Source organism: Lithobates pipiens, unplaced genomic scaffold (assembly GCF_037356315.1).
Source record: "Lithobates pipiens isolate NorthernLeopardFrog02 unplaced genomic scaffold, aLitPip1_a1.2 Scaffold_25, whole genome shotgun sequence".
Taxonomy (NCBI): Eukaryota; Metazoa; Chordata; class Amphibia; order Anura; family Ranidae; genus Lithobates; species Lithobates pipiens.
The window spans coordinates 10,105,258-10,120,922 of record NW_027507787.1 but is presented as its reverse complement, the minus strand read 5'-3'; the positions used below and the strand labels follow the sequence as shown (position 1 = coordinate 10,120,922).

Here is a 15,665-nt window from a genome sequence, read left to right as displayed (position 1 = left end):
TACCACAGCGCTGTTAAGCACTTTGGTAGCTCATTGAGTCTTCCTGTCAATGTTAATCTGTTTGCCCATACAATGTATGGGGCAGACAGCTCACACTGACAGTCTTCAGGAGACCTGCATGGTGTATTGCTTTCCAAGCTCCTAAGACAAAAAATAGTAAATGCAAATGTTTTTTAACTGCAAAAAATGTGCATTTATAATTTTTTTTGTTAAAAGGTGAACTTATCCATGAAAGTCTAACTCCGAACTCTACCCCCACCCTCCGGGATAATTTTTTATTTTTTGCACTCTTTTTTTCCTTATGTCCCTCTGTTTGGTCATGTGCTGTGCTTGGTCCTCCTCAGGCTGCTTCCAGTCTTGGGTGACCGTGGATGATTCAGCAAGTAATACTGGTGTGATGACAAGGCCCTGACTCGCTCTCAGACTTGGTTTAGTATTCTGGGTTGAGTGATACTGCGTGTCATTCAGTCTGAAAGACTCAGGACATCTTGCAGGGAACCATTTTGGATTTAACAGTATTTTTGCTGGGCTTGGAAGTTGGGCGTTAAAATGGAATTCCCGTGTAATTTTAACTAAAACTAAATCTACTCCCACCCCCATTCTAAGACTATTCTATCGACCCTGTAAAAGAAAAGATTTCTATGTTTCCTATTCTGAAGGCGCTCCGGTCACATTGTCGCATCCCAGCACCGGCTTCAGTGTAGTGGAAAGGCAGAGAGTGGCTGAAAAGCCTGGGCAATAATGTCACCCATAGGCTTACTGTGATGCAGCCATTGTCGGCTGTCTCTACTCTGAAGCTGATCATGTGACCAGACCGGAGTGGCTTAAGAATAGGCAAGTATAGGCATCTTTTCTTTTACAGGGTAGCTAGAATTGTCTTAGAATGGGGGTGGGAGTAGATTTAGCCTTAGTTATAATATGTATAGAATAGCACTTTAACATTGTTATTAAATGGCAAGGTCATAGTCTACAAATTACATTATATTTCTTGAACTAGCCATACTATTTTATTTGTGTAATTTTGCTGTACTTTACTAAAATATGGTGAAATTAGGCTAACGTTTTTTTTTTTTTTCTGCTTAGAGCCTGGATTGGAGCTGGCTCCAACAGTAAGTGTTGAGCTGTACCCCAAAGACAACCATTCACTCCTCATTTACACGCTGCAGCATCTGTTAGAACAAGACTGGTAATGCAGTAATATGTAATTGTCGAATGTCGTCATGAAAAATCCTTATTATGATTTCAGAAATAAGTAGTGCACACACAGCATTGCTTGTATCACCACAAATATATCAGTTTGACTAAAAAATTTTTTTTATCTAACATACATTAAGGTTGAAAATGGTGGTATATCTTATGTCTTGACCCTAAAGTACAGTTCATCCGGAAAGTATTCACAGCGCTTCACTTTTCCCAAATTTTGTTATGTTGCAACCTTATTCCAAAATGGATTAAATTCATTATTTTCCTCAAAATTCTACAAACAATACCCCATAATGACAATGTGGAAGAAGTTTGCTTGAAATCTTTGCACATTTATTAAAAATAAAAACAAAAAAATACACATGTACATCAGTATTCACAGCCTTTGCTCAATACAGCAGACGAAAAACTAACTCTGGACTGTTCACTCTTCAGAAAAACCACCTTTCTTTATTGAAGGATCACATCACAGCCCAACAAGCACAGCAAACAAACAAAATGCTGGCGTTTCGCACTAGCTGTAGGGCTTAATCTTTGCTCAATACAGTCTGAGGTCCAGAGCGCTCTGGAGCAGGTTTTCATCAAGGATGTCTCTGTACATTGCTGCATCTTTCCCTCAACCCTGACTAGTTTCCAAGTTCCTGAAAAACATCCCCACAGCTTGATGCTGTCACCACCATGCTTAGCTATGGATAGTATTGGCCAGGTGATGAGCATTGTCTGGTTTCCTCCAGACATGACGGTTGCCATTCAGACCAAAGAGTTCTTCAGGTGCCTTTTGGCAGACTCTAAGCGGGGTGTCATGTGCCTTTTACTGAGGAGTGGTTTCCGTATGGCCACGTTTCCATACAGGCCTGATTGGTGGAGTGCTGCAAAGATAGATGGTTATTCTTCTGGAAGGTTTTCCTCTCTCCACAGAGAAATGCTGGAGCTCTATCAGAGTGACCATCGGGTTCATGGTCACCTCCCTAACTAAATTTCTTCTTCCCTGCTCAGTTTGGTTGGGCGGCCGGCTCTAGTCCTGGTGCTTCCAAATATCTTTTATTTACAGATGATGGAGGCCACTGTGCAATGCTGCAGAAATATTTCTGTAGCAGATCTGTGCCTCAATAGAATCCTGTCTCTGAGGTCTATGGATGATTCCTTGGACTTCATGGCTTGGTTTGTGCTCTGACATGCACTGTTAACTGTGGGACATTATATAGACGGGTGTGTGTGCCTTTCCAAATCATGTCCAATCAACTGAATTTACCACAGGTGGACTCCAATTAAGTTGTTGAAACATCTTAGACCTCTTTCACACTGAGGTCGTTTTCAGGCGTTTTAGTGATAGAAATAGCACCTGAAAGCTGCCTCCCATGTTGCCCAAATGTGAAAGCCCGAGTGCTTTCACACTGGGGAGGTGTGCTTGCGGGACATTAGAAAAAGTCCTGCAAGCAGCATCTTTGGGATGGTTTGGGAGCGCTGTATACAGCGATCCCAAAATGCCCCTGCCCATTGCAATTGCAATGAATGGGGGAGTGCTTCGGAAGCGCCGCAACACTTGCATTTTTAACCCCTTCAGCCACTAGCGGGGGGTAAAAGCTCCCCGCTGGTGGCCGAAAAAAACGCCACTCAAACAGTGGTAAAGCACCACTAAAACAAGCTCATGCACAGACGGCCCCAATGTGAAAGGGCTCTTAAAGATGATCAGTGCAAAGATTTCAAACAAACTTCTTTCAGGTTGTCATTATGGGGTATTGTTTGTAGAATTTTGAAGACAATAATGAATTTAATCCATTTTAGAATAAGGCTGTAACATAACAAAATGTAAAAAGTGAAGCACTGTGAATACTTTCCGGGTGCACTGTACATCACAGCGTATGTTAAATGTTTATAGATTCACTGCTTCCTGGACAAAGGACAGGAATAAAACGTTTAAGTGAACTTCTCATGAGAGAAAGATAGGAGCTGCCATTGCTGACTTACTTAAACATAGTTGCCTGGTTCCTATTCTGACCTTCTTGCTTCATTCATTTGAGTTACTGACCTGGAGCAAATATAGAGATCTGCAAAGTCTAATGAAGTCATGAATCTGTATCAGAATACTTTTATTCTTGGTCAGAGCCAACGTAATAATGCAAAAATGTCAGCATGACAGCCAAGCACCTAGGATTGTCACCTGGGGCAGTGGCAGCTCTCATAAGTTTCTTATGACTGTTTGTTTTTCTTTAACCTCCTTATTTGATTATCTGAGGACTGTAACTAGCAGGTTGTAATTTTCTAAAGTTTCAATTTTATGGAAGACTGTTCTTATAAGTGCAATATTTTTATTTCCTCTAAGAGGAAACCCAGGACACATGGCTTCTGAATCGCCTGTAGGCTTGTAGATTTGTCTTTCCAATCTCATGAATGTCTGTATATTTAAATTCTAATGTATTTTCAATTCTTTCAAAACGATTTCTGTAACTGAGAAATGATTCATGTCCTTTAACTTCACTCTTGTACAATATCATCATATTTAAATAAATAACCAGGAAAATTTCCATTTTTCTATTGCTTTTCTTGTTTCATTTGACTAAAGAAGAACCCTGTAAATATTGTAGGGGTTTTTATTCTTAAAAAGTTTTTCACTTTTACTTTGAGATCCAATCTCAAAATAAGCCCTGGTGTAACTCGGTGTACTTGCATAATTAGTTGACTCTTTTCCACCTGTAAAACAGTAAAATTTTGTTCTGAAACTAAATTCCATTATAAAGACCAAGCCGATATCGAAATACAGTGGATATAATGATGCAATGTATAAAAATGAGACAAAGATAAATAATTTCAGAACTTTTTCCACCTTTTAATGTGACCTATAAACTGTACAACTCAGTTGAACAACAAGTTGAAATCTTTTAGGTGGAGGGAAGTAAAAATAAAATATGGTTGCATTAGTGTACACACCCTTAAACTACCGTATTTATCGGCGTATAACACGCACTTTTTTCTCCCTAAAATCAGTGGGCAATCCCCCGCTGTTGCTACCCCTTTCTGACGTTTTCTGTGGCTTCCGGGTATTTTCAGCCGCACTCGGCCATTCTTGGCTATGTTCGGCCGTTCTTGGCTATTTTCGGCCACACTCGGCCATTCTCGGCGGCTTTCGGAGAGCAAAAAGCCGCAGAGAACGGCCAAGTGTGGCTGAAAATAGCCAAGAACGGCCGAGTGCGGCCGAAAATACCCGAAAGCCGCAGAGAACTACAGAGCACCGCCGAGATACACAGGACATCCTCTCTGTATCTCAGTGGTGCCATTTTTAAACGGCAAACACACTGACAAGGCTGCAATGGACTGATAAGGCTGCATTGATGGGCATTTAAATGTAAGTTTTTTTCCTTAAACTTCCCTCCTAAAAGTTTTTTCCTTTTAAATTCCCTCCTAAACTTGGGGTGCGTGTTATACGCCGATAAATACTGTAATTCTTTGTTGAAGCACCTTTTGATTTTATTACAGCACTCAGTCTTTTTGAGTATGAGTATCAGCATGGCACATCTTGACTTGGCAATATTTGCCCACTCTTTGCAAAAACACTACAAATCTGTCAGATTGCGAGGGGATTTCCTGTGCACAGCCCTCTTCGGATCACCCCACAGATTTTTAATCGGATTCAGATCTGGGCTCTGGCTGGGCCACTCCAAAACTTTAATCTTTTTCTGGTGAAGCCATTTCTTTCTTGATTTGGATGTATGCTTTGGGTCGCTGTCAAACTAAAAGATGAAGTTTCTCTTCGTGTTCAGCTTTCAGAATATATATATATATATATTTTTTTTTTTTAATTTTCATTGTTTCATGTATTTCAACTGAGTTGTACAGTTTATGGGCCATATTAAAGGTGGAAAAAGTTCTTTGTCACATTTTGAATGACAAATACTCAGTCATGCAATACTGTACCCAGATTAAATTTTTGTCCTTTTTTCACACAAATAGATCTTTTTCTTTTGGTGGTATTTAATCACCGCTGGGTTTTTTATTTTTTGTGCTATAAAAGAAAAAAGACCATAAATTCCGTAAAACAAATGCATTTTTCTTTTTCTGTTATAAAATTTAGCAAATTTAGTAATTTTTCTTCATACATTTTTGTCAAAATTTTAACTGCTACATATCTTTGGTAAAAATAACCCAAATTGGTGGATATTATTTGGTCTTTGTGAAAGTTATAGAGTCCACAAGCTATGGTGCCAATCTCTGAAAATTGATTACACCTGAATTACTGACAACCGATTTCATTTCCTGAGACCCTAACAAGCCACAAAAGTACAAATAACCCCCCAATGACCCTATTTTGTCAAGTAAACATTCAAAGGTATTTATTAGGAGGCATGGTCAGTTTTTTGAAGTTGTAATTTTTTCCCACAATTCTTTGCAAAATCAAGATTTATTATTTTTGTTTTCTATTTTTCCACAAAAGACAAAAAGTGATATTTTAGCATTGTCACCAGAACAAGAAGTAATGGCAAATCATCCTGTTTCAGTGACAGCTATCTTAAAGAAGAATTTTACTTTGTGGAGATTTCTTCTCACTTACTGTTGCATGTCTGGGGCAAGAAATGAAGGGAAAACTTCCCAAAGAAGCACAGTAAACATTTTTTAGTTTTTAATCCATTCCTACTCTATCAAAACTAAAAACAGAAAAACCTTTTGGCTATACCTACACTTATAATAAAACTGAATTTTTTTTTTATTTTTTATGATGACATACATTTGCTAATAAATTGAGGACCATAAAGATTAATGTTTACCGGTATCATTTAAAATATAGGAAAAACGGTTAACCACTAGCCAAATGACGGCTACAGCACGGACCTCCTTTGCCGGGACTACGTCTATTGACGTCGTCCCATGCACGAGCGGCCTGCGCGCCCCCCTGAGGGGCGCGCTCTGTGATCAGCGAGTCTGAGACTCGCCTGATCACGGATCGGAGCAAGGGGTCGATCCCGACCCCTTACCACGTGATCAGCAGTCAGCCAATGACAGCTGATCATGTGATACAACGGAGCTGGTAATCGGCTATTTTAAAAAGATCGGCTATAAAAAAAAAAGAGCCGATCACCGGCGGCCGTGATCGGGACATCAGTCCCGATCACGGCCAGCTAACCAGTGCCCACCTGCCCCCTGCCAGTGCCACCTCAGTGATTAAAAAGTGCCCCCCATCAGTGCCACCCATCAGTGCCCACGGTGCCACCCATCAGTGCCCACAATCTGCCTCAAACGGTGCTGCACCCTAGTGCCACATATCCGTGCCCATCAGTGTCATCTACCAGTGCCCAGAAGTGCCACCTATCAGTGGTACCTATCAGTGCCCCTTAGTGCCACCCATCCGTGCCATCTTATCTGTACCCATCTTTGCCCATCAGTGCTGCCTTATCTGTGCCTATCAGTGCCACCTTATTTGTGCCTATTAGTGCCGCCTTAACTATGCCTATCAGTGCCCACCAGTGCAGCCTATCAGTGCCCACCAGTGCCGCCTCATCAGCGCACTTCAATGAAGGAGAAAAATGATCTGTTTGCAAAATTTTATAACAAACTATTAAACATGATTTATTTTATTTTTTTGCATCTTTTTTTGTTTGTTTAGCAAAAAATAAAACTCCCAGATGTAATTAAATACCACCAAAGGAAAGCTCTATTTGTGGGAAAAAAAATGATAAAAATTTTTTTTGGGTACAGTGTTGTATGACCGCGCAATTGTCACTCAAAGTGCATCAGCGCTGAAAGCTGAAAATTGGTCTGGGCAGGAGGGGGGTTTAAGTGCCCAGTAAGCAAGTGGTTAAAGATTAACATCCCTTGCACCTGCTGTTGCTTTAAATCTCATCTCATCGTAAATGCTAAACTGCTTAGTCTGAATTCAGTAAGGAGGCCATTTTGTAAATGAGTTGCTTTCTTTTATAAATATAAATGTATCATCCCATAATTCCAAAGTTGCAGAGCAGGCCAGGGTACGTGTCATATTTTAAGATCTAAACCAGAAAGTAACACTTTCTTAATTTAGCTGACCTGGATGATCTATGATCAATCTGTATCAGTTGTCTGTCATTTCAGATTCATGGCAGAAAACGTGTCGTAGTTTAAATCTCTTTGAGACCAAAGCATTCATCTTCTATGTATACTGTACTTTGTACCTAAATATACATACTTTGTTCTTATAAAATAATTTACGTTCCCTCTCCCCAAATTCCTAACCCTTGCCCTTTGACCCAGCATGTTTTCTACACCTGTCCACAGTAACTGCCTTCACGTTGCAGCTGAGAATGTCCCGGGTGGTCACATTACTGTGTGGTATAATACTCATGAAGACCAAGGATCAAATAGGCTTTATCCCTGTAAGAAAAGCCTGAGATAATATAATAAAATATGTTAGTTGCATTGTGTTCTAAGGCAGGGGTCTCCAAACTTTCCATACAAAGGTCCAGTTTACTGTCCTTCAGACTTTAGGGGGACCGGACTGTGGCCATTGGGAGTAGAAAAAGTCCCAGCATCAGTTAGAGTAAACAATGCCCCGTGTCAATGAAAGGAATAGTGCCCCATCATTGGTGTCATTAGGCCTCATTACATAGTTAGTCTGGTTAATAAAAGGCACATGTCCATCTAGTTCAACCACTGTTGATGTCATTGGTAGAAATAGTGCCCCATGGTTTGTGTCATTGGAAGGAATTGTGCCCCATCGTTTGTCATTGAGGAGAATTGTGCCCCATCTTTGGTGTCATTGGGAGGAATTGTGCCCCATCTTGTGTCATTGGGAGGAATTGTGCCCCATTTTGTGTCATTGGGAGGAACTGTGCCTCTTTGTTGGTGTCAGTGAATGAAATGGTGCACCAAGGGCCAGGTAACAGCAAGCAAAGGGCCACATCCGTCCCCTGGGCCACAGTTTTGGAGACCACTGTTCTAGGGTGACCAAAAGCCCAACAAGAAAAAAAATGGTTCAACTTTGAAATAATTAGATCACATTTGCCACTAAATTACAGCCACCACATTTATCACAAATATGAATCAGAACCTCTGTGTTAAAAAAGAAGTTAGGAACTTCAGAAACATGGAATTTTTTGGCTGGTCCTTCATTCAGAAGCCACGTGTATCCAGGGCTAGCAGACAGCCTATTATAGGGAGTGAAAAGCTTGGACTCTGAGCAGCTGTCTGATGAGTCATATTTCACCTTAGCCAATGACTTCTACCTTTGATCTTTGTTGCCAACTGTTAAACATGGTGGGAGATGCCTAATGAACAGCCATCTCATGGGAGCAATTTCCTCTAATGGTTGCTCTGCATGGAGATTTAACTTATATGGGAAGTTCTGAAACGCAAAGTGGATTACCATTACCTTCATCTCTAGAGTGAATACCTTTCTTCCTGAAGAATATTGCATAACCACAATACACATAGGAAAGACTGAAGCTGTTCTTAACCACTTTGCATCCAGGCCAATTCTGACATTTCTCTCCTACATGTAAAATTCATATTTTTTTTGCTAGAAAATTACATAGAAACCCCAAACATTATATATGTTTTTTTTTTTTTAGAAAAGACCCTAGAGAATACAATGGCGGTCGTTGCAACTTTTTATCTCGCACGGTATTTACGCAGCAATTTTTCGAACGCGTTTTTTTCAGAAAAAAACAAAACATTTCATGCTTTAAAAAAAAAAAAAACAGCTCAATTTTTTTGCCAAATGTGATAGATGAAGATACGCCAAGTAAATGGATACCCAACATTTCACGCTTCAAAATTGCACACGCTCGTGGAATGGCGCCAAACTTTGGTATTTAAAAATCCCCGTAGGCGACGCTTTAAATTTTTTTTACTGGTTACATGTTTTGAGTTAGAGGAGGTCTAGGGCTAGAATTATTGCTCTCGCTCTAACGTTCGCGGCGATACCTTACATGTGTGGTTTGAACACCATTTTCATATGTGGGCAGGACTTGCGTATGCGTTCGCTTCTGCGTACGAGCTCACGGGGACAGGGGCACTTTAACATTTTTTTTTTTTTTATTGTTAATTTTACCTTTATTTTTTTAGTTTGACACTTTAAAAAAAAAAAAAGATTACTTTTATTCCTATTATAAGGAATGTAAACATCCCTTGTAATAGGAATATGGCATGATCGGATCTATTTACAGGGAGATGTGGGGTAAATAAGGCCCCATATCTCACCTCTAGGCTGAGAAGCCTAAAATAAAAAAAATAAACGATCACGGCTTCCCAGCCAAGGTGGCGCCGTTATTTTGAATGCAGAGGCCGGGCATGACATCATAACATTGTGCCCAGCCTCTGAATGATCATAGAGACTCCGGGGACCATCTGGTCCGCCGGAAATCTCTATGATACCATCCGGGGGCCGGTGGATCCTGTGACCGACTCACCGATGGAAGCGGTGAGTCGGTAGAAGCAGGAGAGGGGGGACGTCCCCTCCCGGCCGCCCGTAAGAACGATCAATCGGTGGAACAGCCGCTGTAATCGTTCTTATGGTGCAGGGAATCGCCAGCTGATAATGCAGATATAACACCACAAAGCCCACAATGTCATATGACGTACCTTGGGCGCCAAGTAGTTAAAGTTCAAGTACTATTAAAGTATATGTGAAACTTATACAGTTTAAAATAGAATTGCAAAGCAAACAGTTTGTGTGTGTGTGTATATATGCATAAGTACTTTTAAGGCTGTTTCCCACATCCAATTCGCAATAGCAGGAGATTTTCACAGGCTCTCTATGGAGCCGGTTCACATATCTCTGGTGCAAATTTGCGCAGGGGTCCTGTGCGTCTTTTGGTCCGTTTCAGGTCTGAATTCAGCCAAAAATTCGGGCTGAAATCGGACCTGAAACGGTGAACCAGGACGCATTGGACCCCTGCTGTGAGCCACATGCAAAGGTAGTGTGAACCCAGCCTAAAAGAGAAGTATGGGGTAGAGTTTTATTGCAGATTTATACTTACCAAGGTGGGTGCAGCATCGGTCTGATGCTGCATCTGTCCCCCAGTGCCTCTGCACTGAGAACCATGCAATCGAACACTGGCGATCACTCAGTTCTCACAGCTCCCCGAGCAGAGAGCTGGAGACTGTCAGTCACAGCTCTCTGTTTTGCCCCCTCCTCGCTCATTGGAGCACTGAGCTGTGGAGGGGGCGGTCAACTCAGGCCCTCAGCAGCTCGCTAAGAGTCATGAGCCAGGTGTTGGTCCAGGGATCTGGTAGATCCCAACTCCGTGGTCGTGACCGACTTCTGTGATGTCAGCAGAGAGCAGACTTCAGCCCGCTCTCTGCTGAAAACGGGTCACAGGACTGCAAAACGAACTGCACTCCTGTGATCCATAGGAAAAGTACAGCCAAATGAGCTTTGGCTGTACCTCTCCTTTAACCCTGTTTATAAGCGATCACATGACCCCTGTTCTCAGCTTTATAAGGTACTTAAAATATATGTGAACTCTCACCTTGTAAAACAACTCATTCGGTTTAAAATAAAACTGAAAGACAAAACATTTGTGTATAGATATAAAAAAACATAAATACCTTTTTTTACACTTTTTTTTAGGTGGTCACACACCCTCTGTTCTCAGCTGCATAAGCGGCTCAGAGAGCTATGGGAGGAGAAACAGCAGTACACTGAACTTCCCAGGGAATGGCTGTGCAGAGGGGGAAATGGGGCATGTCAGGACAAGCCTGATCATTGGATGCGAGCAGGCTGAGTTTTCCGTATACCCAGAAAGCTTACCATGCTGTGCTTTGTGCACTGGTCCAAATCATTTGGTGGAGGGAGATTATTGGGTGGGGTTGTTTTTCAGGGGTTGGGCTTGGCCCCTTAGTTCCAGTAAAGGGAACTCTTGAGCATACCAAGACATTTTGGACAATTTCATGCTCCCAACTTTGTGAGAACAGCTGGCGGTGGCCACTTTTTGTTCCAACATGACTCCGCACCTGTGCATAAAGCAAGGTCCATAAACACACCTTTGGGGATGAATTAGAGCGGAGACTGCGAACCAGGCCTTCTCGTCTACATCAGTATGGTAAGAAAAAAAGACTGCGCTGGAACAAAAAAACTTAAATCTAACAAAAGCTGCAACACAACGTGAGATACACACAGATGCAAATGGAAAAACAAAAATAGCTTCGCTCTAAAACCAAACTAGGTGATACGGATATAATTGAATACTCTGTAAATAAATATCCTATAATTAAGAACGTATGAATAAAACACCAGTGAATCCAGTGAATTATCAATATGGAAAAATAAAAATAGAAAAAGGTGAAAAAGTCCAATGTTAATAAAATTTCAAATAAAAAAATGTCTTTATCGGATTAGTACAGATAGCGACTTGTTTTCGGTTCCAAAACCTTGTGACTTTTCTGGCAAAACAAATTGTGACTTCCTTGGTGAACCCACCACTGCATAGATTGTGTGCTTACCAGCTGGCAGGCAGATAATGCCTGTGGCTAACACCCAACCAGGGCCTTTTCTTCAATGGGTTTCCAGTCCCGATCCAGTCGGCGTGTCTATGGAGAGATCTTCTGAACCAGACAGCGGCAGACCCGAACGTCAGATGCAAGCTTGGATGCAGCCCAGTGTATGGCGGATCAAGCGTGGCAGGTGAGAAGACTCCATGAGTTCCTCGAATATTTTATTTTTAACCAATATGTTTGTAAATTCTTTGATCAAGTCAAATAACCAAATATGTGTCATTAAAAGTCCTCCTTTTCTCTTTGGATGGGCTTACCCATGTGAATAAGCCCCTTCCTCCTCTTTCCCCTCTTCTCCCTAAATGTTTTTGGGATGTGGTACCCTTAATAACATACAAGGGGTAGAGTATTTTCAGTTTTGGTGTATGGTGATGTCAAAATGGAGGTGGGCATACCATTAAATAGACATGTACAGAACCAAAAAAAATTTTTTTTTTTCTTCAGATTGATTCGTTAAGTTACTAATTTAGTTTTGTCACATTCGTAACAAAATGTGTTTTGTTACGTTATCGACAAAATTCTACATTTTCACAATGGATTTGAAAATATCAAATTCATTGTGAAGAATAGCTGGTTGTTGAGGAGTGGGGCGGCCTGCCAGCCGGCGCATCCTTAACGGCGAATGACTCATCAGCTGTCAGCGGGATTCCCTGCTGACAGCAGAGTATAAACAAACAAGTGCCGGCATTAAACATTTTTATTTATTTTTTTAAAACAGCATGACTGAGAAGCAGGATAGTAAATCAGAAATACAATATACAATTTTATCTGGATCCAAAAAATTGTATTAAAAGGATTAAATGTTAAAACATAAATAGAAGGGTATTCTGATGAATGAATGCACATATGGATGTGTGTGTATAACCAGGGGTTGTGGTAGATGGCATCTGTCCTCAGAGTATAGCCAGCTCTGTACAAACAAGAAGGGGGGAGAGAAAAGGAGGAAACACCACTTAGGTGCAGAGATTAAAAAGCTTTTAATAGTGCAAGATAAATGACACTTATAGGATAGAAGTTAATTCTGGTCCATAAGTCCAAGGATGGGGAAGAGGTAGAGTCTTTCTGCGTCCATAGGCATTTGATCATCACTCTCCAGGCTGTATGGGTGGATAGATGTTGAATGCCCTCAGCATTCTGTGAGGCCAGTAGGAGGAGCTGGAGCTCTGAGCGCGTAGCCTATTCTCTCCACACAACCTTTCACATTCAGCCCAGCCCCAATGAAGTCCCTTTCGGTCGCCTGGGCCACATTCCACACTGGTTGATGGTTCCTTTTTCCTGGTGGCCAAAGAAAACACTGAGGACATCCAACATCCATCCACCCATAAAGCCTGGAGAGTGATGATCACATGGATGCAGAAAGACTATACATCTTCCCCATCCTTAGACTTATGAGACAGAACTAACTTCTATCCTGTAACTGTCATTTATCTTGCTCTATTAAAAGCTTTTTAATCTCTGCACCTAGGTGGCGCTTCCCCCTTTTCTCCCCCAGGATGAGAAATCGGTCCTTGAGACAAAGGATCCTGGCAATCTGGAAAAGCCCATGGATCACCTGCCAGTAGTCTTACCAGGTCAGCATACCACATCCACCTGCACCAGTCCAGAGCAATGAGGATCGGCAGAATACTCTCCATTTCAATCCCGAGAAGCAGACGAAGCAGGAAAGGAATAAATTGTACTGATCCCACAGAGCCACCAGAGCATTCCCTGCTTCCGCTAGAGAAGGCATCTCCAAACTCCAGCCCTCCAGCTGTTGCGGATCTACACATCCCATGAGTCATTGTAAAACTCTGCCATTCACAGACATGACTAGGCATGATGGGAATTGTAGTTCCTGAACTGGAGGGCCGTCGTTTGGAGACCCCTGCGCTAGAGCATCCCTGTACATGGAGACAAAACCACTCAGTTTGTTGTTCATCATCCTTTACCTGTGTCATAGGTTGCGGAAAACCTTCAGGTGCAGGTGCCACTTTCAGGGACGGGCAGCAAAAGAATCCGCCTGCCAATTCTCTACAAAGCAAGGATGTACACGGCAGACGAGGTTGAAAGATAAAGCTCTGTCCTGAATAGGATCCAATCTGCTTCTCTTACTATGACAAGAATTCCCTCATAGTTGATGTATGCTTCACCATGGCATTGACTTAATTTGGATTGGATGACCCTCCAGGGGGATGGTCCAACTCTGCAAGGCAAAGTCGCCTGAAGTACCAGAATGTTGATCGGGAGGATTTTCCAAAAGACAGGAAAGGATTACTCCAAGTCTGGAGCTGGATTCCTGAGACACCAAGCCAGGGACAAGATGGAGCAGATGTCCCCCTTGGGAAAGGTGAACAGGTTGGAGTAAAGTCCTTAAAATCGTTCTGCCACAGGAACTGGGGCAATGACACCTTGGACCAGAAGACCCAAGAGGGCTCGATAAAGACATGTTAATCTGTGAGGTGATACAGAAAGGTAACACGTGAGAAACTGAAGAGGTTGCAGGGATCTAAACTAGTTTCTAGCCCTGGGAAACCACCTCCTGCACTTAAGTGGGGAAGATGCCACACCACAAGCCAAACACTGAAGTGATACACACTTAATTGATCTTGCCCACTTTTTGGCCACACCCACATACTGTTGGCAGGTAATTTTCTTCTCGATTCCTTTAAAAGAAGTCCAGCCTGAACTGGTTTGGTTGGGCTTCTATGGGTCACAGGAGTGCAATTCCTGCACTCTTGTGACCCGTTTTCAGCTCTCTGCTGACATCACCAATATCAGTCCAGGCACCACGTCATCCCAGCTCTGGGAGTCTGGATCCGCCAGGTGCCTGGACTGATGGCCGCCTCAGCTTCTCAGTGAGCTGCTGAGATGGCCGCTCCCCTCAGCACGCCAGTGAGCGTGAAGGAGCAGATCAGGAGAGCTGCTGCCTGTCAGGGAGCTGAGAGAACCAAGTCATCGGCGGTGTTCAATGTCTTGGTTCTCAGTGCAGAGACACCGGGGGACAGATGCAGCATCGGACCGATGATGCATCCACCTAGGTAAGTATAAAATTTCAATAACCCCCAAACCCATACTTCTCTTTTAAGGTGTCCCTCCAAATTATTTCCAAATGTTGGTAACTGTGCAAAGGCCTCTCTGTTCTGTCAAAGTACAGTAAAATAACAGGATCGGAACAAAAGTCAATGAGTAGGCAACTCGCTATTTCAGAAGGAGGTCACTAATGGCATTTCTGCTAATTCCATGTTTGTATGTTAAAAACTTAAGTTCACAGGGCTTTTTCTCTGTTATTTACTGAGTCTCAAGGTTTTTATTTTATTTTTTTTGGAACAGAAGGGGTTTCAATTTGTTTGTAGAATTGTATAAATGTTAATGCTTGGGGCTTTTTGGAAATAAAAAGTAAAAAATTTGCTGTAATTTTTCCCAAAATAACATTTACATAATTTTCATACCCCAGATATTTACCATAAAATATGACCATCAAAGTCTGGTGATTAGAATATTATCACATATGTGTTATTTTTGTGGTGTGTAAGTAAAGCTTGAGGTATGTTGATTATACATTGAAAAACACAGGGGAAAAAAACGGTTTGTATAAACTGTTGGATAACATTGGAATAAGATCAGGTTTTGGTTGGCGAGGACACAAATTGGCACAGTGATTACTTTTTCACAGATTTGCAGTTGCTATAAACCTAAATGACATTCCCTTCTGTGACCATTGGATGCTTGTGCTGTAAAACGTAGATGTCATGCAGATCATCCAAAATTATTGTTGGGACCTCAGGCTTGGTCTATGAAGGGAATTATTTTTTTAATATAAAGTGATCTATTGCAGCAGGTAAACTCTGGACAGAGCAACAACCGCTCCGGTGAGCTTCCGTACCCAGAAGAGAACTTTATTAAAACTGTTGGGGAGATCTTAGCAATCAGCAATTGTTGAGACAATAAACACTTTAATCAGGATTATATAATATACAACATAATGTAAATGTATTGTAAGTGCACAAATCAGTTCTATCATT

The 15,665-nt window shown here is 41.7% G+C and overlaps 1 protein-coding gene across 2 annotated transcripts in view; it reads left to right on the top strand.

Moving 5' to 3' along the window:
• Positions 1-3,728, top strand: part of CHUK (component of inhibitor of nuclear factor kappa B kinase complex) — a 72,048-nt gene extending 68,320 nt beyond the window's left edge. For both annotated transcript variants that reach the window (XM_077454050.1, XM_077454049.1), the window contains one exon: positions 1,084-3,728. In XM_077454050.1, the coding sequence (XP_077310176.1) occupies positions 1,084-1,113 (30 nt within the window). In that variant the 3' untranslated portion in view covers positions 1,114-3,728. The remainder of the gene's footprint in view (positions 1-1,083) is intronic.
• The last annotated feature ends 11,937 nt before the right edge of the window (positions 3,729-15,665 follow it).